This window comes from Phragmites australis, chromosome 14 (assembly GCF_958298935.1).
Source record: "Phragmites australis chromosome 14, lpPhrAust1.1, whole genome shotgun sequence".
NCBI lineage: Eukaryota > Viridiplantae > Streptophyta > Magnoliopsida > Poales > Poaceae > Phragmites > Phragmites australis.
This window is the reverse complement of record NC_084934.1, coordinates 25588050-25615312: the sequence shown is the minus strand read 5'-3', so window position 1 is coordinate 25615312 and position 27263 is coordinate 25588050. Positions and strand designations below refer to the sequence as shown.

The window sequence follows — 27263 nt, the reverse complement described above, 5'->3', positions numbered from 1 at the left end:
CACCCACAACTAATAATGCTCTTATCGTTCTAATTTTATACCTACTTTCTCTATTAGAGGATTCTGTTTTTCGATCGTCCCTCTAAACATAAGAAATATGCTTGCAACCCCGATAATCTCCTCGTATCTTAAACCTCACCCGCCACAACGTACGCAACAGCCACCCGTCTCATCGCTGCTCCTAAATTTCAGCACCTTACATTTCAAATGGCCCCCCGAATGCGAACCATCGATTGCGTGATCCGACGGTTCAAAATCTGCGCTGCTGCTCCGACGGCAGACGATGCTGTCCCATCAGAGGTTCAAAACATACGAGAAGCAGGCGGGATGCAGGACAAGAGACCCGGGGTGGGGGGTGCCACCGCATTTACCATCCACATGCGCGCATTCAATGCCGCCCCGATTTAACACCCCCAACCGGACCCCCCCTAATGGCATCGCCGGGTACTGCCCTACAGCAAGCGCAGCAGCCGCTTCATGAGAGCGGAGCGGGCCAAGGGGAGAGAGGGAGAGAGAGAGGAGGAGGAGGAGGCAGGAAGCATGGAGATGGGCAGAGGGTGGCAAGAGCTCGGCATCGTGGACACCATCTACGAGGGCGACCACGAGGAGGAAGAAGAGGAGGAGTGCTTCGACTCGCCCACCATGTCGTCGTCGGCCACGTCGCGGTCGTGCTCGCCGCCTCCGCCGCCGGCGCTCTCGTCCCTGCCGCCGGTGCTCAGGAGCGCGGTGCAAGCATGGTACGTGCGCGCTAGTCTATATCGGTGCGGTTTTCGCGTGCTCCGGGTGCTCGGATTTCGTGCTATGGATTGGGATTGGGGAGGTGAATTTGACATCTAATTTGAGAGTACTGATCGTCTCCTTGGAATGGATGGATCCATGCAGGTCGCGAGCGAACGGATCGCGCAAACCAGACGTGATCCTTCGAGTCCAGGAGCATTGCCTCCCCCTGCACAGGGTAAGATCCTCATTCACAATTTACCCACATGGCACCGGAACCGACTTTTCTAATGTGCTGATCAGTAATTCCTAGGAATTAAAATTTTGCCAAAATTTTGCAAATTTCAAGAATTTTGAAGAGAAACAAAATATCTAATACTATAAAAAAAAATTACTAATGTATAAGACCCACAGAACATATGAAGAAAAATGATCGAAATTTTACGAATTTCAGCCTTTTAGCATGTGAATGAAAAAAATTGTAAAACGAAATTGAAATCCATGTTCTCCTCTTCTTTATCATAGATCGTGCTGCAGCTGCATGTCTTCCGTTAGAAACAAAATTTATTCATGGCGAATTAACTAGTGCCCGGCTGGATACATACACACAAACGGCAACGCATGGAAATTCACCCATCTCAGCACACGTCTCCTGAGATGGCAAGAAGCGAGTAGCTCACATTAGTCACTGTGCGTCTTCGCCCTGCACCATGAGGCAGTGCCCACAGATTCACCGTGGCCACTGTCTCTTCTGTTGCCAGTTGCCGGCATCCACTATTCCACTCCCTGCCAAACCACAACTAGTAACTCCGCTTGCCAATTTCATCAGTGTGAATGTTGCTAGTAGTTGAGGAGTTTGGTTGAACTTAAAGCTGAGCCAAGAATGGCAGCGCCCCAAATGCCAAGGGCTTCTTTCTTCCTTATCTGCCTCGCCCCACGAGTAACAGCTCCCAGCAATGGCGCCCGAAGAGGCAATACTTGATGACGTATCTGTAGCACATTTACAACGTCCCCGCCTTGGTTCGCGTATCAGCACGGAGGAGTCGTAACTTTCAGTCTCTTTCAGTAACCGTCACCGGAGTTACTGCCTCGGCAAATTGCTGCTTTTCTACTTGCATTGATGCGTATCGAGTGTTTAAGGGATGTGCTCCTCTATGCGCTGTCGGGTCTGCTCTGAGATTCGTGCAAAGCATGAGAAAGACATTCACACGCTCAGCATTGGCTACCACTGCATTCCAGCATTCCAGCATCGTTTTTTAATGTAGCGTTGGCGATTCGAACTGAAATTTAAGGTGGGAGCTAGCCGATTCGGATTTTGGTCCCTCCGTGACATGTGCTAGTCAGTTGGCTCTTCAATTCTAGGTAGATGTACAAGTTATCTTGCCGGGATTCGAATACGGGCGACGGATTGGGACCAGATTCTAGTGTCGATGTGTATTCGTACAGAAGTACTGTATTGCCCATTGCATTCATGTCTGGCAATGTGAGGTCATAAGGATGATGGGAATCAATGCAAGGTTAGATGGAGTAGTACTATTGCTACCACACGCTGTGATCTGAAACTCTGAACGTAGTGCCAGCATTTGTGCAAGACATTGTCTCTTCTTTTCTTCTCTGAACATATGACACGATGCTGTTTAGTAGTACTTGTAGTCTGACGCAGTACTTCAGAAGACTGAAATGACCCTGCGATCCAGTTTAGTGAACAATCAATGCGATTAGTACAACAATAACATCAACATGATGTAACATCTCCCTGGGCAATTTCAGGCCCCAGTGAGACAAAACAAACACAGAAGCCCATTGCTTTCTTGTTCATTTCTTCCAACAAATTGCAGGCTTGCAGAAATTTGACAAGAACCATCAGTAAGTTATGTGCTACCTTGACGAACACTACTGAAACTGTTCGTCATGTGCAGTGCCAAACAATCAAGATCCAATGCCTGCCCCTGCAGCTTTTGGCCTTGCTATCTCGTGGGTGCGGCTAATCATTTTGCCAGATCACATGGCTTAGCAACATCCTCATTGCAACGAACTTGAGCTCACACAAGAAGTTAAAATCTAACGGTACCTGACGTACGGTCGTACACTCATTGTTTGTGTCTTTTCTGCCAGTGCTGAAAGATTGATGTCACAAGAGCCTCTTTTCAATGTTGGAATTTTGCAGAAAATAGTTCAATTCATGCAGGAATCGATAAATTTCTTTTACAATGCAAACCGGGCCTAAGCAAACGATTTGAGCCGATTACTAGCACGCTTCTTGATGTGTGAAGTGATTGTTTTACCGTCCATTTTGCAAGGTTTTAACCTCGCTTTGTGCGCAGGACGTGATCACGTCGAAGAGCAGCTACCTGAGGCGGCAGCTGTCGGAGTCCAGCGACGTCACCATCGCCCTGCCTGGGGGCCTCGCGTTCGACGCGTTCATCGACGGCCTCGCGTCCTGCTACGGCGCCGACGTGGCGCTGTCGCCGGCGAGCCTCGCGGCGGCGTGGGTGGCCGCGAGCTGGCTGGAGCTGGGCGCGGAGGACTACGACCGGCTGGCCCGCGCCGCTGAGGATTACTTCTTCCAGGAGGTGGCCACGAACCACGGCCGTGCTGCGGAGGTGATGCGGTCGTGCACGGCGTTCCTGGGCGGAGAGGCGGCCGGGCCGGCCGCGGAGCTGCTCGTCCGGTGCCTGGAGGTGCTCGCAGCGTCCGGCTGCGGCGGCGTCGGCGGGTGGCTAAAGGACGTGGCCGGGTTGCCCGTGGAGGAGTTCCTAGTGGCAGTGGAGGCCATGCGTACACGGTTCGCGCACGACCACGACCTCATGTACACCGTCGTGGATCACTACCTGGAGGTACGTAATTCGGGTATGCTTTCGTGTCTGTTTGGTTTGATGCACACAAGAGTCGAGGTCGCCTTACCAAAATTTGGCAAATTTCGATCAGATATGGCCACCGTTTATTTCCATGCCAAGATTTTGGTTGACTCGGATCTGCTCGTGGTGTCATGTTACATTTGCCGATTGCATGGTCCGAGGAGCTAAATTTTAGCTCCGGCTTTTAGTTAAGTGTGCGTCAGATTGTCTCTTAGCTTTGGCGTAAGTTGAGCGTCTATTGGGAAACGATACTTGCTGGGTGACAAAGGGCATCTCCTAAAAAGTCAAGCAAGTTCGCCCTTGGCCTTGAGAAGTGTGTTTGCAGTTTGCACTGCACTATGCAGTTTACACGTCACACAGTTTGGTTGCTTCGTGCAGTAACGAGAGTAGCGATTAGATGACTGAATAGTTATTTTAACAAATTTCTTATAAAATTAATAACTTTTTTCTATTTATCACTTAACGTATTTTTAAAACAGAATCCCAACAGAACACAACATAAATACGCAACGAAAAAACTGCATCTACCTAGAAAATCCGGAGACTACGAAGAAAGGACCGGAGAGTCTAGAGTTTCCAGAGTGTCCGAAGATAGGACAGAAGAGTCTGGAGTTTTTGAGAAAAAATAAAAACCAAATTTGAAGATTCAACAAGGTGGGTCTCGTGATTGGAATCGAACACTAGGTTTCACATAAAAAAATATATGACTTATTTCTATACAAAGGTTGAATCTTGAGAAAAGATCACTTAAGAAATAAAAGATGAACACCGGGTAAAGAAGATTTTCAAGATGATAGTCTAAAGATAAAGGAATTCAAGACCTTATCATATATGCATGTGTATGTGAATTTTATGCCTTTAGCATCAAGAAAAATAACCTCTTAAGATGTTAAAATTTTAGCTCAAAAGTAAAACAAAAATCAACACCGAAAAGGAAGAACTTGCACACAAAGCAAGGAAATCAAGAGAAAAAACTAGAAGGAGTAGAATTCAAGCATATGTAACAAAATAAACTTCATTACTAAAAGAGGTTAGCCCTATTTTAGATGGATTATAAAGATTTTTCTCTCAAAATTCTTATCTATTACATAGGTTAAGCATTCATCCTCCTCTCATTTAAACCCTAGCACAATACTCTCATATGGGTGGCATAAAAGGCTCAAATAGATGGTCTGTCATCTCTCATAGCTCTACCTCTCTATTTATAAGCCTAGTAAACTTTACCCCTAAACTTCATAGTTTTTTTTTTCAAAATACTCATCTCTTTTAATACACTTCTACCGACCGCTGAGGGTATTTTAGTCTATTTTCTTCTCCATTCATCGGACAACCACGACGCCTTTACGATTTAGCTTCACCTCAACGCAAGCTTCACGATGGTCCAACGTACTCATTTAGTCCTTCCACGATTTTTAGGCCAAACCACGAAATCATAACACGTTTTTTATTGCGTGACTAGCCGCCACTTGCTTCCACATGAAGCAAAGCGCTCTGATGATGACGTGTATTCTCCGTCTTGCGATCTTGACCGCTGGTAAATCTCTCTCGCTCCTGATCCATTGGGTCACCTTGTCACTTGCACCGACATCCCATTCGTTTGACTTTATCAACACGTCGTCTTCATCATCCGTTTCATATTTTGCTTGACCTCCATGTGTACAGCTAGGATCACCCTTGCCTCTGCACAGCCCTCCTTGATCGTCCGGCACCAAGCACCCGCTTAGCCCCGGTCACCCGTCGTCGACTGCCAAGTTGCATCCGTCACCTGCACACTATAAAATAAGAAAACATATTTCTTCACACTCCAAAAAAACTTCAGGTTAGCGCAAAATAAAAAAACTTAACTTAGAGCACATTCTACAGAAAACATGAGCATCAGATGTTCCAATGTGTTCTGCTCCTGAACACCAGACCATCTGGTGAGTGTGACACTATCTATTCTAGAAAAATTTTACTCGCTGCAAGAAAAGGTCCGGTGGAAGCTTCCATTTCTGCTTCAGCACTGAAAATGCTTTGGTGCTCACTTCACCATAACACCGGACTATCCGGTGTGGTCAAAAACCCACACACTGGATGTTCCGGTGAGTTATAATTTCCTGTACTCTGAAACAGTCTGCTCTAATTCAAACTTTGGTTAGCCATAAATAAGATCACACACAAACAAGTTCATGCCAACCAAAATTATTTCAAATCTAACATTGTCAATGATTCATCACATGCAAAATAAGATATATTTCAACTTGGTTCTCAATCTTCCCCTTGATAAGTGTATTAACAACCCTCAAAATACAAAGATTTGGGTTTGAAGAATTGAAGCACGTCCAAGAGACCAGAACTCGAGAAAGAGTAAGAATCATATCACTTGGTATAAGAAAGATTATAAAAGGCAAAAGAGAGGCAAAGACAAACCACAAACCTCAAAAGAATAAGAAAAACTCAAGGACTCACAAAAAATACTCTCCCTTGATGAATGCACATTTTTCATTTTTCTTGGAGGTTTGTAGCAAATATTCTCATTTCTCTTCCTTTGAAGCATATTTATGTATATTCTCATCTTTCTGCATATGCTCTCCCCATTTGGCAATACAAACATTAAGGATAAAATATTATAAACATGCAATCCTAAATGAGCTTTTACAAAAATACCACAAAGCATTTGATAGAGTTAAAAATGTTAAAGAGCTCCAGAAGGTAGAACGTAGAGCGCACAATTGCATAGAGGCTAAAAAGAGACAGTGACACAAGATCATGAAGCTTAACAAGCTAAATCCGAAGAATTGGTTGGCACATTTAATTTCACATAGCCGAATCATTTTCACAGTGACCACTATATAAGCATCCACTCATATCGAGGCAATAAAAGCATTAAGAACTAGCCAATTTCAACCTCAAACTAGACAAACATGTATTCATGACAGTAGGTTTTGCAAACAGTCACATATGAAACCAAGACTTAGATTGATCAAATGATTAAAAAGATTTTAACAGTTAGGAACATTTTGTTGAATTTTATTTTATCCTCAAGTTGTCTTTTATCCAAGCAAAATGTCACGCGACTGGGTACGATAAATACCTTAATACTTCAAGATAGCCATATTGAATCATATTTTAGCACAAGTGACTTGATTTTTCATGATTATTCAATTTGCACAAGTTATCAAAATGATCACAAGATCAAGTTAAGTAGTGATTTTGCGACACAAGGAACCCATGATCCCCTAAGGTTCTATCTTGAGCTAAATATTTAACAAAGACAGAAAATATAGTTCAATGTTTCCTAATCCACTGACTTGAACTAAGAAGACCTAGAGCAAGATATTCATCAAACTAGCCTTAACATAACTATTGACTAAGCCTAAGCAATTATGAACATGGTGATAAAAAATATAACATTTTATAACCTACATGATTCATAAAGGGTCCGTTTGGTTCGATGGACCGACGATCCGGGAGAGGGCCATCCAATTTTTTCAACGTTTGGTTTGCTGGATCAATGGGATAGGGCAGCCAGGGAAAGGGAATATTCCCTCAGGATGCCAGACGGATTCATCCGGGAAAATCGGTTGGACGGAGCGATCCAATTTCTGCTCGCTCGTTGCTATGTATGCGTGTGTTCACATTTTTTATTTACTCATAATTTTATTTAGAAGTATAAAAGTGGTCTAAAAATTCTAAATATTTTTACGAGCAAATTAGAGCTCACTAGCAACCCATTTTAATTGGTTTGATTGAAAAATCTTGAGCCAATATTTAATTAAAATTCTCAAAAACCTACTTTTATAACTTCTATCAATTTTTAATGCCTCAAATAAATTCTAAAAATCAGAAAAAAAATTCACTAATATTCTTCTCATGTGATGGATCATCCTATCCACTCTAATCTCACCAATCAAACAGAAAATTAGCTCATCCTATCCACTCTTATCCCACCAACCAAACAGAGAACTGTCTCATCCCATTCATTCTAACCAAACAAAAAATTGGATTATCATATCCAGAAAAATATGGATAACCCTATCCCATCCAACCTCGCCCTCCAACTAAACGCACCCAAAATTACCAAATTTCATCTTAAGAAAAGCAAGCTTGCTTCAAATGTATAATGTCAAAGCATCAAGAAGAGTCTAAGATTAAAACATTGCTCCACACAACCACTCAACTTAGTCCAAATTTAAGTATGGCAATTGAAAATGTTAAAGACAAACAAGTCAAAGCTCAACTACTATGATTATCTTACATAATGAAATATAATATAAATGCAACAAAAATAAGATAGAGTATGTACAAAGGACAACTCCCTTCACACAGTGCCATAGGGATGACACATGCTAAGCTTTTCTCAAATAGGCAAATCTTGTAGTATCTAGAGGCTTAGTGAATATATCGGTTAGTTAGTGTTAGGTATCTATATAGCTCAACTCAATATCCATTCTTATTGAGGTCTCTTAGAAAGTGGAATCTCACATATATGTGTTTGGTTCTTGAGTGTTGAACTGGATTGTTGGCTAAGTTTATGGCACTGGTGTTGTCACACAAAAGTAGCACACTCTTAAAAATTCTACCCAAAATCCCTCAAAGTAGCGACTATTCACAAAATTTGTGAGCAACAGCTAGCAGCAACTACATATTCAGCTTCAGCAGTAGACTGTGCAATGCTAGACTGTTTGTGAGAGGATCAACACACAAAAGAAGTATCTAAGAAGTGTCAAGTAACAAAGGTACTTTTCCTACCAATTCTACAACCAGTAAAATCCGTATCAAAAAACCTCGAAGAGAAAGCAGAAAATCAAAGCATATACTCGAGAGTGAGCTTGAGGTACATCAAAATGTGTTTCACTGCTTGGCGATAAGACATCCTCGATGAAGCCTGGAAGCGAGCACACAAGCAAACAACGAAGTGGATATCGGGTCTTATCGCTGTCAAGTACAGGAGAGAGCCGATCATGCTTATGTACTCCCGCTGGTCCACCTCCTTGCCATCTTCATCTGGATCAAGCACGATCGAGGGAGCCATCGGTGTTGTCAATGGCTTTGCATCACTCATATTGAACTTCTTCAGCAAATCCTTAGTGTACTTCATCTAGTAGATGAATATATCTTGCTTACATTGCTTGATTTGCAGCCCAAGGAAGAAGTTAAGCTTGCTCATCATCGACATCTTGAACTCTCTGCTCATAGTTTCTACTAACTTGGCCACAAGTGCATGAGAAGAGCAACAAAAAATGATATCATCCACATATATCTAAACCAATAAGAAATCAATACTATGTCTAAGAGTGAACAAAGTTTTTATCAGCTGACCCTATCACATACCTATGCTCTAGCAAGAAAGACCTAAACCTATCATACCAAGCTCCAGGTGTCTGCTTAAGCCCATACAAAACCTTTCTAAGTTTTTAAACTCTATGCGGGTATTTGGGGTACTCAAAACTTCGGGATTGCCTAATATAGACATCTTTCTGAATGAAACCATTTAGGAAAGCACTCTTAACATCCATTTGATACAACTTGAAACCCTTAGATGCCAAGAATGCAAGAAGAATCCTAATAACTTCTAACCTAGCTACGGATGCAAATGTCTCTCCAAATTCTATCCCCTCAACCTAAGTGAAACCCTGAGCCACTAGTCTAGCATTGTTTCTCATTACAAATCCATCTTCCCTATGTTTGTTTTTAAAAATCCATTTGGTTTCTATGGTGTGAACATTAGGGGGTGGCTCTATAAGGATCCAAACTTGATTTCTCTCAAAGTTTTCAAGCTCATCATGCATGACATTGACCTAACTCGAATCAGATAAATCATGTCCAACATCATGGAGCTCAAAAGAAGCAACGAATGCAAAATCAGTAAAATGAGCACGAGAAGTAGATTTGGACCTCGTTACCCTCTCATTGATTCACCGATCATCGTCTGTGGAGGGTGTCGGCGCTGAATATGTTGAGAGGCCTCACGCTGTGAGTGTACCTCCCCCTCAAACATTGCTGGTGCAGACTGAAAGCAACTGAAGTGGAAGTAGAGGCTGTAGGACCCTCTGCTAGAGTAGAAGAAGCATGAGCAAGCTCTGAAGCAGGTGTGGTCAAGGGAAGTAGTGGATCATCCCCGTTATCACCAAGAGTTGGAAGATTGCCATCTACGAAGATGTTGTCACTCATCTCCTGATCACCTGAACACTCAAGGACAAAACTAGCACAGGGGGTTGACTTATCAAAAGTCAAATCATATGATTCCATGATGGTGTTAGTGTCGAGATTGTAAATCCTGTAAGCATGACTATGAAGAGAATACCCCAAGAAAATTCCATTAGAAGAACGTGACTCGAACTTGTCAAGATTGTCATGCTTTAGGATGAAGCACCGACATCCAAAAACTCTTAAATGTGAAACTTTTGGTTTCCTCCCAAGCGCAACTCATAAGAAGTCAAATTCAAGATTGAGCGCAAAAAAATCCGATTTGAGGTGTAGCACGTTGTGCTAATGGCCTCAGCCCAAAACTTTCTAGGAGTCCTATACTCATCGAGCATCGTCCTATCCACTTCAACCAAAGTCGTGTTCTTTCTCTCAACTATACCATTCTATTGAGGAACACGTGAAGCAGAAAACTGATGCTCAATGCCATGCTCAAGATAGAAAGCATCAAAGAGATAGTTTTTGAACTCGTTGTCATTATCACTGTGAATTGCTTTCAATGCACTAGGGAGTTCCTTTAACAATCTCAAAGCTAAGCTCAAAAGTGTTAGAATACTTCATCCTTGCTCATAAGAAAGAAGACCCAAGAGTAGCGAGAGAAATCATTAACAATGACAAGAACATACCACTTTTCTCCCGCCGAATGAACCCGAGAAGGACCAACAATATCCATATGGAGAAGTTCTCCCGATCGTTCAGTCATCACTAGGTTGACTGGTGGGTGGGAGGCAGTAACCATCTTACCATGCCAACAAGGAGCACAAATAAGATTATTCTAAAACTTGAGCTTGGACGATCCTCGAATCAAGCCTAGGGCACTCAAACGAGTAAGCAAATCAAATTTCATGTGGCCTAATCTCCTATGCCTCATCCAAAGCTCAGAAAAAGGTTGAACAATCAAACAACGAGAAGAACCAAAAGACTTAGAAAAATCAGCTCCAAAAACTCTCCCAACTTGAGAAATCTTGCAAATCAAAGCGCTAGAAGAATCGAGAACTCGAGAAGTATCGCGTTTGAAACACACTTCCAAGTTATCATACAACAACTGAGATACAGAGAGAAGGTTGTATCCCAGATGCTCCACCAAAGCTACATCCTTGAGAGTGAAACTCTCATTCACCCTTACCATACCTTTGGTTTTTACCCTTCCTTTCCGATCATCCCCGGATGTGATGTACTTGTGTCGCTTCACGGGGGTGAGACTGGAGAACCATGATGAATCTTCAATCATATGGCGCGAACAACCGGAGTTAATAAGCTACTTGTTCTCCAAGCCTCTGCCTGACACCTACATATGAGAAGAATAATAGGTGGATGGCTCAGTACTGGGGTTAGTTAGAAACCTCTTAAGAATATAGTACTGGGTCATCTGCCCTGAAGTGGTAAAAGCAGGTTTAGATAAAACATGTCTAGTATGCTGAGGGTGAGTACCACGACGAGTAAAACGTGGTCCACCAAAGCGCTGGGACTCAAAGCCTCTTACATGTGGCAAAATTTGTGCCGAGCAATACCTTTAGGAACAGACTGAAAAGCGCTACAGACTCATGAGTAGAAGCGAGGAAAAGGCTCATGTACACCAACAAAGGGGTGGTATATGTCTCGAGTGCTCCACTCCCACTCACACCGGTCATCTCTCTTATGGCGAACGAAAAACCCAACCAAGTAACCCTTTCACTGACAGTAAGTGCAGTGGTAGTGTCTCTCGGGAACTCATCTACCGATTACTCGGGGCTCTCTCATATGCTCTCTCATCTTAGGTCGTGGAGCTCTTTTGAGTTGTGGTGCTGGTTTCTTCTTTGTGGGTTGAGGAATGAGTTTTTTGATGTGTTGTGGTGTGATATTGATTTTGGACTTCTCAGCTTAATAGGGTAGTAGGTGTTGTGAACAGAGTCTTACTCTCCCCAGTGTAAGCCACCCTCTCAAAACTCAATCTAAAGCCAAATCCACCTTTCAGCACACATCTTGGTCTTGATTAAGATCAAATTTATTTTTCTTTTGCCCTCTAAGCACTTCTCCACAAGAGAAAGGAGATACTCATTCTTAGTCAAAAGCTTTTGAGCTTGCCTTCTGACCTAGCTGAGTTTGTCCTAAAAGATGGTATAGTTGGAACAATTTGGCTGCACATCCTTAGAATTCTCAGCACTCTCCAATCTATACTCTAGCTCCTTCAGGCGCTTGTCTTTCAGTTCAACATCCTTTGCAAGCAAAGGGTAATTCTTATAAGCACCTAAGAGAGTAAACCTAGACTCCTCCTCAAGGAGCCTTTTCTCGATACTCTCAAGCCAACTGGTGACTTGAGCATGCACATTACGAACCTCGGCAAGTTCACATTACAAATCTCGGCAAGTTCAACCATGACAATCAGGCAACTCTCACACTCCTCGGGCCTAGACCTAAGCAATGCAAGTTCAGTAGAGACAGACACATACTTAGTCCTAAGATCCTTTAACCGATGCACAACTTTCTTAAGTAACCTATCCTAACTAATGAGAGTATCATTAAAGATATCGACTTGGATGGAAAGCTTGCATAGAAAGGCAATACCTTGGAAGATTCTAGCTTAGGGTCGTTGTCGTTGTTGTTGTCGTCCGCTATGAAGCTAAGGCCGATAAAGTCCTTGGTCTTTTTTTGGTTCTTTGCTTACGGTTCATCCTCCTCTCAGCTCTCCTCCTTGCTGCAAGAGGTGTTGATGTCATTGAGAGCCGCTACGAACGCCCTAGAATCCACCTTAGCCGCCTTCTTGGCCATCTTGTCGTGGTTCTTCTTAAAGAAGGGCTTCTTGTTCTTCTTCTTGTGCTTGTTGCAGTTTAGCTGTCCTCCCTCTTCTTGAGTTTGGGGCAGTCCATCTTGAAGTGGGTAGTGTCACCACACTCAAAGCAGGCATGAGAACCACCCCTCCTCCAGTCTTGGCGATTGTTGTAGAAGCGGGTGAAATTCTTCACAATTAGTGCAAGGTCCTCATCATCCAGCGCGTCCACCTGCTCCTCTGTGATAGAAACTAAGGAAGACAAAGCAAATTCACTCGATAAAGTGTTAGCAAAAAAAAAGTCAGCTACAGACTAATTGCCACCGCCAGGTCCGGAAACCAACGTCATGTTCTGAGACAGGGGGATTTTCGAGACCGATCCGAGCCGCTTTGGCTATCTCGGTAGATTTGAGTTTGCTGAAGAGATCATCACAAGTCAACCTATCGTAACTTGGAGACTCTTCAATGCTCGAGATCTTTGCTTCCCATATGCTACGGTTAAGAGCTTAGAGAAGCTTGATCACTCTCTTGTGGTTAGAATAGGGTAAAACACCAATTGATCGAAGATTGCCAACAATACCATCAAAGCGAGCAAACATCACATCCAAAGACACTTCGGGGCCTTCCACAAATATTTAGTATTCTTAGTTGTATGTGCATTGGCGTCTGGGTTTAATCTGATTAATGTCTTCATGAAAGACACTCAGAGTATTCAAGATCTCCCGGGCAGTACGAAGGTGTTGGACCCTGTCAAACTCATTCCAACTCAGGCTAGTGAACAAAATATTTCTGACTGTATTGTTAGCCTCAAGACAATATCACATATGCATGTGTATGTGAATTTTATGCCTTCATTTTTAAGAAGAATAACCTCTCAAGGTGTTAAAATTTCAGCTAAAAAATAAAATAAAAATCAACATCGAAAAGTAAAAACTTGCACATAAGACAAGGGAACCAAAACAGGGAAACTAGAAAAAGAGAAATTCAAACATATTTAACAAAATAAACTTCATTACTCAAAAAGGTCAATTCTATTTTAGAAGTTTTAAAAAAAAATTCTTTTAAAATTCTCACATATTACATAGGCTAAGCACTCATCCTGCTCTCCTTTAAAATTCTAGCACAATGCTCTCATATGGATGACATGAGGGGCTCAAATAGCTGGTTCATCCTCTCCCATAGCCATACTCCTCTATTTATAGTGTAAAAAACTTGATACCTAAGTTTCCTAGTTTTTTTTTCCAAAATACTCATCTCTTGTAGTACACTCCTATCCGCCACCGAGGATATTTTAGTCTATTTTCTTCTCCATTCAATAGAAGGATATAGCGTTTTTATGACTTATCTTCACCTCGATGCAAGCTTCGCGATGGTGCCACGTACTCCTCCAGTCCTCCTACAATTTTGATACCAAAATGTGAAACCCTAGCACGCTTCTCAAAGCGTGACTAGCCGCCACTTACTTCCACCTGAAGCAAGCGCTCTGATGATGACGTGTGTTCTCCTCTTGCGATCTTGACCACCGGCAAGTCTCTTCCGCTCCCAATCTCTCGGGCCGTCTTGTCACTTGCACCGATATCCTCGTCGCTTGACTTTATCTTCATGCTTTGCTTGACTCTATATGTACATCTAGGATTATCCTTGACTGCGCCCAACCCTCCTTGAACGTCCGGCACCAAGCATCTGCTTAGTCCTGATCACATGCCGTCAACCGCTAAGTTGCATCTGTCACATACACACCATAAAACAAGCAAACATTTTTTTTTTCATACTCCAAAACATCTCCAAGTTACCACAAAATAAAAAACTTTAACTTAGAGCACATTCTGCAAAAACGTGAATATCGGATTTTCTAATATGTTCTACTCCTGAACACTAGACCATCCGGTAAGTGTAACATTATCTATTTTAGAAAAAATTTAGTGCTTCGGTACTGAAAATACTTCAATGCTCACTTCACAGTAATAACAGACTATCCGGTGTGGTTAAAAACCCACACACTAGATATTTTAGTGAGACATAATTTCCTGGACTCTGAAACAATCTGTTCTAATTTAAACTTTGATTAGCTATAAACAAGATCACTCATAAATAAACTCATGACAACTAAAATTATTTTAAAACCAACATTATCAATAACACATTACATATAAACTAAGACATAAGACATATTCCAACTAGCTTCTCGCTTTAAGTTTAGGCTGTTTAGAGCCACTACCATCCAATCCAAAGATGCACTACACATCTGCAATTAAGTAGATAGATCTAGTTCTCACCGCCGTTGCGGGCCTCGACGTCGTGGACGAGGACGTAGCCGGCCATCTTGGGGCTCTCTGCAACAGGCGCTTCCTCGCGGAACCGGTTGTAGGAGGCGGCGCCGCAGGCAAAGCCGATGAGGAAGGCGACGACGTACACGACGCGCGGGATTCGGAAGCAGCCGTGGTCGCCGCCAGGGCCGGGCCCCGCCAAGGAGTGGTCACTGCAGCACTACAATGGCTGTGCTCTGCTACTGATCCGGTCGGTTTTGGGAAGCAGAGGTGATCCCTTGCTTGCAGTAGCTGCAGTTCACTGACAGCAGAACCCTCGTAGAGCGCAATGCACTAGAATCTAGATCCCTTGCTTAACAGTAGGATCAGTTCATTGGAGTAACAGCAGAAACCCAGACACGTTATGCCGAAGCAGATCTCGGATGCTTCAAATCATCTAGGCAGTGTGCATTGAATTGTCTTCCAGCTCCGGCTTTAAGTTCAGTGTGTGCATTCAATTGTCTTTTACCTTTGGCTTTACTTTAAGTTGAGTATCTGTTCAGAAAAGTCATGGAAGTTTAGCTTTAAGAAAGGTGCTTGTACTCTGGGACGCGTCCCTTGTACTCTGCAGTTTACACACCACAGAGCAAATATTTTCTTTTATCGGGAGCGCAGAGATTGGTTGCCTTGATTTTAGCACCATAGTCTAAGATACTTGGTACCAAGCAGTTCAGAGTATCAGATTGCCATTGGAAGCAAAATGTAGCAGTGAGATAAATGAGGAATGCAATGAAATGTATCTGAATCTTTGAGTCCGTGGATTACTTGCACCCTCACTTTGCATTAGCTATTAATTTTGCAAAATGCACGGGTGTGTATGCAGAACCACAAGGGGAAGCTGACGGAGGAGGAGAAGACCCGGCTGTGCTACAACGTGAACTGCACCAAGCTGTCGCAGCACCTCTTCATGCACCTCGTCCAGAACCCGCGCCTCCCGCTCCGCTTCGTCGTGCAGGCCATGCTCGTCGAGCAGCTCCACTCCCACCACTCCATTCTACTCCACCACCACCACACCGCCTCGCCGCCTCCGCCGCCCGCGATCCTCAAGAGCTCCCTCTCCGGCGCCTTCAGCGGCGTGGTGGGGGCCACGGACGCCGCCAGCATGACGCTCGGCGACATCCTCCAGCGCGACTCCGTGCTGCGCCAGTCCGCGCACATCCGCGCGTCCATGCAGGCCACCAGCATCCGCATCGAGACACTCGAGCGCGAGCTCGCGGGCCTCCGCACCCGCCTGCGCCGCTCCGAGCAGCAGCAGGCCGAGGCGTCGGCCAAGATCGACCGCGCGCCCGGCAAGTCCGCCAGCTTCCGGATCCCGCGCAACCGGCTCTGGGACGGCGAAGACCTCGCGCCCATCGCTGCCGCCGCTGGGCGCACCACCGTCAAGGACAGCAACGGGAGGGGCTTCAAGTCACGGCTGGTGCACGGGTTCAAGAACCTGTTTGGCAGGAGGCCAGGGACCGCCGGCGCGCTGTCCAAGTGCGGCGAGGACGTCAGAAACGGCGGCATGGGTGAGAAAGGCATCGCTGCTGATGCGCGAGAGCTGGATATCGACGCCGACGACGTGCTTTGCATGGAGGAGACGTGGCGGCCTCACCGGAGAAATCACTCCATTGTGTGACCGGCCAATATAGAAGGATCAGCGTCGATGCGTTGTATGCGTGCAGATGCATACATATGCAGGGGTGGAGTAGTAGAGACCCTGGGTATATGAATGAGGATAACGCCAGTGTTTTCACACGGCCATATGACATCGTTGATGCTTTGTTAGTTTGTTTTTGTCGATGAAAATGTGGTCCTTGTCTTGGGTATGCTTGTTAAGCTTCTAGATCTCATCTATGATCTCATAGTATGTGCTCCTCTTCTTCAGTGTTATCATAAGCATCAGACACCGCTATTATGTAATGTGTTTTTTCTCTCTTGGGCTTTCATATAAAATGTGTAGCTATTTTAAATAGGCAGATCCAATATTCAAATAGTGGTATTTCATAGGACACCAATGACTTTCGGCCCGGCCCAAGTACCCTTTCTATTCTATAGCTAGTGACACTAGCGGGCCTAGCCTTGTGACACCAACAATCCCATGGAAGCAGCCATAATTGGCTCATTAGTTCCTCAGCACGTGAGTTGCTTTCAGCCCTAGTTGCTTCGGCTAAATCAGTTAGCCCATGTGGAGAGCAGGTTGGCAGCCCAAAACTTAGCATCTCAGCTTATTTGCTCGAGAGTTGCTCTTTGCAACTTTGCGTATTTGCCTTTCTTGCTAGGTCTCTGTTTCTCGACGAAGACATAGCGGCACAAGCGAAGCGACGCACTGAGCAGTCAGGAGTAATCAGGTGAGGGTCTTTTTACTCTAACCCACTGAAATCCCCAACTCCTCATCTAATTTGCATATGGATTTCGATCTCTCCTACCCGCGGAGCGGGGCACCCAATTAATTTACTTAATCTCGAAGTATTCTCCAATGAATCAATGATCGTTTAGGATTTGGGTCTGGGGATTTCTGGAGATTTTGAGTCTGTTCTTCGTTGGTGACCTGGTGTATAGCAGGCTGGGCCGTTGTGCGCCGGCCGCTGGAACTCCTAATCAACGATGTCAGGTTCTGTTAAGAAAAGTAGTGGTGCTGCTTTTTTACTTGTGCATATGTGTATTAGTGCATGTAGTAACTTCTGTTTACTGCTTTACAATTTAATTTCTCCAATTGAATATGTAGTATGAATATGATAGAACGATTCTTGAAAAGAAAATTACCGCCAGCTAGTGAGGAAGGGGGACTTCACATGCAAATCGAGTTGTATCAAACATCAATGTTACTACTCATTCTTCTTTAATATTGTCACCAAAAGATGTAAATTTAGATGAGCACTTGATGTTGATGACCATGGGATATGCAAATGCTCTATCACTTTGTTTATAAAGGAAAGATCATGATATATTGGAGGCCATGTAGGAGGTGAAATCAACCAAGCAGAAATTTCAGGAGATAAGAGATGATGGTTGGGAATCTTTATTGGAGAAAGTATATTCCTTTGTGAAGAGCATGTATTCCTAAGTTAGATATAGAAGAAGAGTATGTTGATCGTCATAAACCAAGTAAAAAGACGAACCACACTAATTACCAATACTATAGATGGGTTTGTTTCAACCCTATTGTTGACTTGCTACTTGCTGAGTGTCAAATCCTTGCCATGTGAGTACTGTAGATTTGGGTCCCAATGCCAACCATCTTAGCAAACAATTAAGGATAAGTCCCCACTTATTCTCTCTCAGAACCAATCGTTGAACTTTTTGGTGTGCTCTCTAGATATTCAAGCCTTTTTACAACCTAGATTCTCTCGATGTAACAATTGTTTGTGCTCATCAATATATAGGGATACTTCATCTAATTGTTGCAAGACTAGAAAATGGACCTGAGCGAAAGGCTTGTGTTGAGGACTGAATGCTTTCTTTTCAATGTTCGCAGTACCTACTAGCCTTCCCTCGTGACAAGATATAGAAAAATTGATCAACTGCTGGTGACGTATGTCATTGATGCATCACTCAATGACCTCCTCGCATTGCATAGGGTGAGATTGACTCTGTACGTAGGACTTGATAATGCCCATAAACCTCTCAAATAGATACATCTGATGTAGAACTACACTACTTTATCTCTTTAACAAGGTGAACAACAAGATGAACCATTACATAAAAAACACGGAGGATCAACATCTCAAGATGACATAAAGTCTCGTCCACATTGTCTTGTAGGTCATCTAGTCTGGGGGAATTGAAAACCTAAGTAATTGCAGTAAAAAAAGAAGACGGACTCATAATGGTCACTTATGCATCGATTGACATAATACCTCTAATCGCAATAGGAAGGCTATGTGTCATCAGTGCATGGCAATAATTGGACTTCATGACAATAAATTTTAAATCATTCATGAAAACTAGTTTCTTGATGTTGGCGGAGTAATCAGATGGAAGTCTCACCCTATGAAAGCACTCTTGCATCTGTAGTTACACATTTATTCAAAACTAATCAACAATATTTTTGCTTTTTTCGACGTGGGAATACCCTATTTTCATTGTAGAGTAACATAATTTTTTAGTCTGTTACAACCAAGTCTTACAAAAACATAATTGTAACTGATACCAGATGAAATACAAAAAGTTCCCAAAAACCGAAGGATAACAGAAGCACAATAACTACTAGAAGTTGACACAAATACCAAAAGACATGATATCACTTAGGACGAGATAAGGAGACAGAGCACCATAGCAAAAAAAAAAAAAAATAGATCTAGTGTGTGTTCTTACCATCTTCTTGATTCATTGGATTGACTCTAGCAAGTCCATCACCAGGAAGAAGAAGCGGCTAGCGTCCCGCTTGAGAACCAGATGAGTGTTGCTGAAATGAAAGAATTTGAGACACGGACTGCAACAAGTCTTGGGCCCCATACAAAAGCTCTTCCTTTCTCAAATCCTCGAGAAGATCTGCCCTGATTGTCAAAAAAAGAACAAACATGAAAGATGATTTCACTAGAATCATGAATTAGTTTATTTCTCAAAACAAGCATTGTTTCTAGCTTTCCTGATGGCCCAATAAATAGTTGTAAGCTCCATCACATAGAAGGTTTTGCCATTAGCTAGATGAGTTTGTATCCACAAGTTAAATTGCTGAAGTGAATTAGAAATATAATTATCCCCATGTAGGTAGCAACAAACCCCCACACAGTCATAGCAATAGGGTATTGAAAGAAAAGATGTTGGGCAGTTTCCCGTTGGGTACAAAAATAACAAGTGTCATCACCCACCCAGTTTCGTTTGAGCAAATTATTCTTTGTCAACAAAACATTTTGCTCAAGTAACCAAAGAAAAATCTTAATCTTTAAGGGGTCTTGGATTTCCAAATGTGAATAAAAGGTTGATTTGGAGAGCTCTCACAAACCAATTATATAGTGATTTAACAGTAAAGATCTTTGATTTAGTATGAGACCAACTAATTTATCATCAAACTCAGTGAGCTGAACATGATTAATCCAGCTCAAAATGATGTCCCATTGTTCCTGCAAGGTAGGATTCAACAATCTTCTAAAGGTCAGATTTCACTAAATCTCATATCCAAAGCAAACTGATATCACCTTTTCAAAGCAAATTCTATATAAAATGGGGAACATTAGTGAAAGAGGTTTAAGAGAAATCCAGGAATCCTCCTAAAACCTTAAAATTTGACTATTACCAATAATGATCTTCCTACCTTGTAAGTAACAAGGCTCGACCTTGAGGAGATCAACCCGTCAAGGTGTATCATTAAAATAATGTTGCACTGACACAATAGAGAAGGAGAGAAGATACTTTTTCTTTATCAAATGTTGCCACATCCTCTTCCCCTGTTCCAACCTCCACCACCATTTACATAACAAAGCAACATTCATATTTGCTATATCTTTAATCCCTAAACCTCCTTTTTGCTTGACCCTGCAAATCTTAACCCACTTATCCAAATGATATTTGGTGTTGGCACCCCTCCCTGCCAAAAGAATTTCTTTCTAACCTTATCAATCTTCTTAATAACTATTTGTGGTAACAAAAACATTGATATTTGGTAAGTAGGAACATTGGATAGACTTGCATTAATCAAAATAGTCTACCAGCAATGGAAACTAACCCTCCTTGTCAACTATATAACTTCTTACTGATTTTTCCTCCACTTTCACCCAATCAGCCACCATGAGACGACTGGGACTAACAGGTACCCTAAGGTACTTGATAGGGAAATAACCAATTTGGAATTGAAAAATATTAGCATAATTTTTTGCTAACCTATTATCCTCTCCCAAGATGATCACTTCACTTTCTAAAAATTGATGTTAAGGCTATACATCAGCTCATAAAGACACAACAACAGGTTCAGATTATTTGCCTTCTTAATATCATGTTGTAAGCAAAGAATAGTGCTATATGCATACTGCAGAACAACAATCCCCTCATCAAAAAGGTGGAAAACCAACCCAGTAATACTCTACTTTCTTTTAGCTTGATAAATCATTCTAGCAAGATAGTCAACAGCTAGATTAAACAGAAAAGGTGAGAAAGGATCATCTTGCCTAACACCTATATAGCTTTTATTAATTTTGACATTAAGAGTGCCAGCACACAAAATATGTTTGATCCATTGTTTCCATCTGCCACTAAAACCTCTTAAGTCCAAGCAGTGAAACAAAAAGTCCAACTAACTTTATTATGTGCTTTTTATTTTCAAAATCTAACTTGAGGATCTAACCCCAATCTGGTTCTGCCTCTTAGTTTCATGAAGAATCTCATGTAATGACAACACACATCTATAATATTCCTGTTCTTAATAAAGCATCGTGGCATTTGCTTATAATCTTGTCCATAAAATGTTCTATTATGGAGTCATGACTTTAGTAATCCATTTATAAGAGCAATTAAGCAAACCATGGGTCTAAACTGTTGATCTTGACAGCATCAAGGGTTTTAGGGAGTAATGTAATTACCCATAGTTTAGTCTCTTGACATCAAGAACTCCATCATAAAAGTCATGAAAAAGTTGGAGACAATTATTTTTTTTAGTACTCCAACAAGTTTGAAAAAAATTAGCGGGAACCCATCTAAATCTGAAACCTTGTTAGATTCCATATGGAAAAGAGCATGTTCTACTTCCTCTTCAGAGAAAGGAGAGTCAAGGATCTCATTGTCAGACTCAGAAAGTTTCTCCTGACAGACCAAAGCTAGGGATCTAAGGGTGTGTTTAGTTGCCCGCATGAGAGCAATTTTGTATGACAGATGCATATAATATCAGGAAGAAACATATTTGGTTGTTCGTATGCACTGTTCTAGCCTAACTAGATAGATGTAAATGTACAACCACAAGCTAGCTCGGGCGCAGCCTAGCTCAACGGATGCATGCTCCTATATCCGCCATACAGGCAGATATACATGTTAGTGTCACAAAACTATATTCATATGAGCAATTAATCACAATCTTAACTCTTGGATCCACTCATACGGCATCAGATTCAGTCAACTAAATAGAAACTCAGCTCAATCTATACAGACAGATACAATCAACCAAACACTCATCTTTTCAACAAATATAACTCCACTCAATATACTTCCCCTCAGCCTGTATATACAGTCCATACAAACAAGATCTATACTAGCAATCAATCATACCCTAAAAGAACAAAGTTACTAGGAGAAACTTAAAAGAGGTTATTATAAAAATCAGTAGCATGCTACAGTAAAGCATCATCCCAATAATCTGACTATCACCCTTGATGGCAAATAGGTGGTATGTTTGGTTTGGCTCTAACAGGCTAAGTCAAATTTTGGCTATAGTAAAAATTGGGGTAGTGCCAAAATTTGGTAGAAAAAATGTTATTTGGTTCGTGATCGAGTCAAAGTTAGGGCTACGGTAAAATTAAGGCTAGAAGAGGGCATTTGGATTATAGTCATGCTAAAATTTTTGAAAGCTGTAAGTATGATATTGGGACCCACATGCAACTAATTTTTTTAACATCAAAATATAGTCAATTGTAGATTTAATTGCAAAGAACACCACACTTCAAAATAGATTAAAAATCGGATACACGATTTAGCAAATAATACGATTTTAAACTTGCTATTTCCAAATAAACTCATTTAATGCCATCACTCACGCGCTGACATGTCATCCCAGCTGCTGTGCATTTTGGCCGGCCAATTCGTGGGCGAGCAAACCGCACGTCAAAGCTCGGCCAACAATTTGACTTGCAGGGCAACTGGGGAGGGCCAAATTCATTTTGGCCGGCCAACGTTGGTCTCTAAAGCAAACAGATGCCAAATCAACCGGGCAGAGCTCAAAATTGGCTTGACACGTTTGGGTACAGATCCAAACAGCCCCAGGATTCTTTCATTTTCTCCCATTAACAATACTATTCCGTATTTGGTGCAAATCATTTTTGCTGGGCGGCGGTGCGCCCCACCGTCTCCTCCGTCAACGAATCCCACCTCGCACCAGTTCGTCCTCGCCCCACTCCAAAGCACGACGATAAAACCGAGCGTCACGCTCACGCCTCGCCCAAACCTGCTCCCCCGGAAAGGAGACGAGGAAGGAATCCACGACGGGTCTCCACCCACCCATTCGCATTTATTCCGGCCCGATCTCGTCTCGGCGGTGGAGGAAGATGGCCGGCCGGCGAGAGACCCCCCTGATGCGCGGCGGCGGCGGGGGTGGGGCCGGGCAGCCGCTGTCGCGTGGGTCCCGCATCGCCGCGGCGGTCACCGTCGGCGTCGCGCTCGGATGCTTGTGCGCGTTCCTCTACCCCGACGGCCTCCTCTCCCGCTCCACCGACTCCGCCCTCCATTGGCCTCGCCGGGTACGCATCCACTCGTTGTCGCTTGTTCAGTTCGTGGGAGTGGAGAGCCGGAGTGTTAGTCTTAATTTTTCAGTTAACCATCATAATTGCTAGCCCTAAGATCAAGCACCCTAAATACGGAAGCGTGAGGTGTTTACCTGCATTCGGTGACACCATCACATGAGGGTAGACTCAAGGTCGAGACTCAAGCTCGTCTTATTGTCATCAGAAAACAATTACTCTTCAGTATGTGCCAATCGCAAGTTGCAAATTTCTTTACTAAAACATAGACTCAAGAGCAGCATCGACTTCATTTGCTCAAACTCAATGCTTTAGATCCACCTTGAGTTTGAGGGGGGTGTTAAGGCCTATATATCATCTAGGCCCATCTTGGCTCATCACATGGCTATATATACACATCCACTCTAATGATGTGATAATGCTCTCTAATCCCAAGGTTAGTAACAACCATTAGATGAAGGTGAAGTGCGTGATCACTTCGGCGTAGACGTACTTGTCAGTGAAGGTGATGTGGTGCGATCACGTCGGTGACGGTGATGTGGTCACAATGGTAGACGTGCAGTGGTCGCCGGTGTGGTGAAGAAGCTCGGGGAGGACGTGTTGGCGTGGTGGCGGCCTTCACCCCGTTAGCAGCGCGTGTTTGGTCGGTATAGGTGGTATTATGGGGGGGGGGGACTAAATCCTAGAGCGAATCTCAATCCCTTAAAGCACCCGACTCCCCCTTATGCTTATATAGCGCTACCATGGGATGGGACCGCAACCAATATAGTTGGTTGCACCCCCGATCAGGGCACATACGTGGGGACGACTCTCCCTTAACTCTCAGTCCCGTTCTGTTAGAGAATGTTAGCACAAGCGAGATCAATGCCAACACGGAGATCTTGAGGATTGAGCTGGGTCAGTAGCAATTTGTCTTGAAATGTCTCCCTGATACGGTAATACCTATCTCTACTCGTAATGTGATTCGGTTTGGAAGAATGCAACAATAACAATGGATGAATCATATAAATTCGGAGTCAGTCAACTTGTTGGGAATCTAAACGGTATTGCGTTTTCCTCATTAGGATCAGTTGAGAACAAACTATGTACAATGCTACAAATATGCAGCAGTTGGAGGTAATTGCTTGTTTGAAAACACACGCACACATAGAGGTAATTAACTAGATTAAGAGAATGTGCTCAATGCTGTAGGTTGTTTTAAGCTTAACAGACTGGATAAGGAGATGCTCAGAGTAAGCAAGTGATTTAGCTGTAGCTATCGCATCCCAAAAGATGATCATTCTTGTGAAGAAACCATTGTGGTTACATGGTTTGGCAGCTGCAAATGTTATTTGTTCACAACATTCTGCATTTTTCATTCAGTTTTTTTTCTGGTTGCTGCTATGTTCTGTGATTGCTCAAGAATGTGGTCTTGTCGGTTACTACATAGAGCAAGATGTTATTGCAATGACCTATCCGTTTTGTGCTCGTTAACAACGTTGGCAGCACATGTATCTAGATTTGTGTTGCAAGAAACGAGCGATGCATGTGTTGCAAAAAAGAATCTAGGTTGAAACAGAAAAGCACGTAATCAGTTTGCAATGTAAAGTTCTACCTTCGCATTTGGCATTTTTTTTTGCGGAAACGGCACGAGTACTGCTGGGATCCATTAAGAGAAATAGAGTGTATTAACATGAGGAAACCAAAAAACGCCCGCTACAAACGGCAGCCCGTCTAGTCCATCTATGCTAAAAAAGGAGAAAGCACAGAGAGGACATCATCCCTGCATGAACAGGGCTCGTCGCCGCTGAAGAATACCTTACACCGTCTGGTTTGCAACTTGGTCCTTTAAACGTGCAACGGTTCCTTTCATTTGAGACATTCCACCAAGTGTAAATCAATGTGCCATTAGCGTCATGATGATGCATTTGGCATATTCTAAGGTACTGTGGATCAATGGATCTTGATAGTGATCTTTATCATTCATGTAATTTTGTCAGGGTCTAGAAGGAACACCCCTCGATCAGTCTTGCTGTGAACTTGGAAAATATTTGGTTTAACAAAATTTTAGTATGGATATTATGTTAGCCATTTTTTCAACTTTAATCTATCAGTTTTGTCATCAAGAGGGTGTTATACTGCTCTCTTTGTGGCAAATGCAAAATGTTGTCGAAGTGCAAACAATTGAGTAATGAGACCAAATTTAGCATTGAGGAAGCCTCTTTAAGTGAATGCCATGAAGGTAACCAAGGAATCCAGAAACTTTTTCCACCTGACATAGTTGTATAATCATTTCATTGCCAGATACACAATGTGAACCATTGTTTCCCTGTCCTATACTCCTATGGTGTTACAGGATATGATTGAGTGCCATTTTGTTTCGAATCCTGCTGTATGTCAAGAAACAAATGTTTATAATTTTCCTTTGTAGTTTATATGTTTAAACTTCCCTGTTGAGTGTTGCTTGTCTAAGAAATTGATTAGAATGTTATGTCCATTTGCTGACCATTTCGTTGTTCTCGTATGTTCTTACCATTATATTGTTCTCTGTTTTTAGGCTGATTCAGTTGCTTGTGAGACATCTGGGGAAGTTGCGAACTTGAAGTCACAGCTAGTATCATTGGAAAGAAAAAATGCTGAATTTAGGAAGCAGATCAATGAACTATCAATGAAGCTTCAATTGGCTGGACAAGGGAAAAACGAGGTTCTGTATAAGGCTGGTCCTTTTGGTACAGTAAAGGCTCTGAGAACAAATCCAACTGTTACTCCTGATGAGTCCACCAATCCCAGATTGGCCAAGATATTGGAACAGGTTGCTGTAAAGAAGGAACTAATAGTTGCATTGGCAAACTCTAACGTGAAAGAGAGCCTTGAGATGTGGTTCACTAACATCAAACGAGTTGGGATTTCAAACTATTTAGTTGTTGCGTTGGATGACAGCATAGAGAACTTCTGCAAGTCCAAAGATGTCCCAGTTTACCGGCCGGATCCTGATGAAGGCATTGACAGCATTGGCAAGACAGGTGGAAACCATGCTGTTTCTGGACTGAAGTTTCACATACTGAGGGAATTCTTGCAGCTTGGATACAGTGTTCTCCTCTCTGATATAGATATCGTTTTCTTCCAAAATCCCTTTGATCATCTTTACAGAGATTCAGATGTAGAGTCCATGAGTGATGGCCACAACAATATGACAGCTTATGGATTCAATGATGTCTTTGATGAGCCTTCAATGGGCTGGGCAAGATATGCGCATACGATGCGTATTTGGGTTTATAATTCTGGATTCTTTTTCATAAGGCCAACAATTCCCTCAATTGAGCTTTTGGATAGGGTAGCTGGTCGCCTTTCTCGTGAACCCAAATCATGGGATCAAGCAGTTTTCAATGAGGAACTGTTTTTCCCCTCACATCCTGGTTATGAAGGTCTTCATGCATCCAAAAGAACCATGGATATATACCTCTTTATGAACAGCAAAGTTCTCTTCAAGACTGTGAGGAAAGATGCTCAACTGCGGAAGCTGAAGCCAGTGATTGTGCATTTGAACTACCATCCTGATAAGTCAGATCGCATGAAAGCAGTGATTGAATTTTATGTTAATGGAAAACAAAATGCCCTTGAACATTTCCCTGATGGATCAGAATGATAAACTGCAGCTTTTGTAGAACAGAACATGACCATTTTTAGTATCTAGTCGTCTTGAAACTCTGAATGAAAGCACAGATTGTTTTATACAGAATACATTGCCATTTTAAATCCACTATGCTTGAGATGTCAACTTTCACTGAGCATCTAAATCGTACAGTTCTGTACCTAGTAGTCTTGGGAAGCAGCTATATTCCAGTGGTATAGATCATGACATTTCATTAAGGCTTGAACAGTACCAGAAGTTGCCTGAATGTTTTAGGTATCTTTTCTTTTTCGTGAATGTTTTAGATCATGGCTTTATAGGTATCAAGATCGAAGTCAGCAAAGGTTCCAAGGAAGTATCAAACATTGCAGCACGTTATACCCTTCAACACGTACGTATGGAGAGTCCCAAGAGATTTCAACTATCAAGTGGATCTCAGCCATTTTAAAGAAATTTCAAGGTTCCAAGGAAGTTTCGAAC

The 27263-nt window shown here is 42.6% G+C and overlaps 2 protein-coding genes across 2 annotated transcripts; both read left to right on the top strand.

Annotated features, from left to right (window-relative positions):
- Positions 1-424: 424 nt before the first annotated feature.
- Positions 425-16738, top strand: LOC133891094 (BTB/POZ domain-containing protein At3g49900-like). Its single transcript, XM_062331789.1, has 4 exons — positions 425-737; positions 883-955; positions 3042-3554; positions 15637-16738. Exons 1-4 carry the CDS (start codon positions 478-480, stop codon positions 16429-16431), a joined length of 1641 nt encoding a protein of 546 aa, XP_062187773.1. The 5' UTR covers positions 425-477; the 3' UTR covers positions 16432-16738.
- A 6008-nt stretch (positions 16739-22746) lies between these two features.
- On the top strand, positions 22747-27022 carry LOC133891702 (arabinosyltransferase RRA2-like). Its single transcript, XM_062332435.1, has 2 exons — positions 22747-23173; positions 25710-27022. The coding sequence occupies exons 1-2, from the start codon at positions 22982-22984 to the stop codon at positions 26796-26798; spliced, it is 1281 nt and encodes a 426-aa protein (XP_062188419.1). The 5' UTR covers positions 22747-22981; the 3' UTR covers positions 26799-27022.
- Positions 27023-27263: the final 241 nt, after the last annotated feature.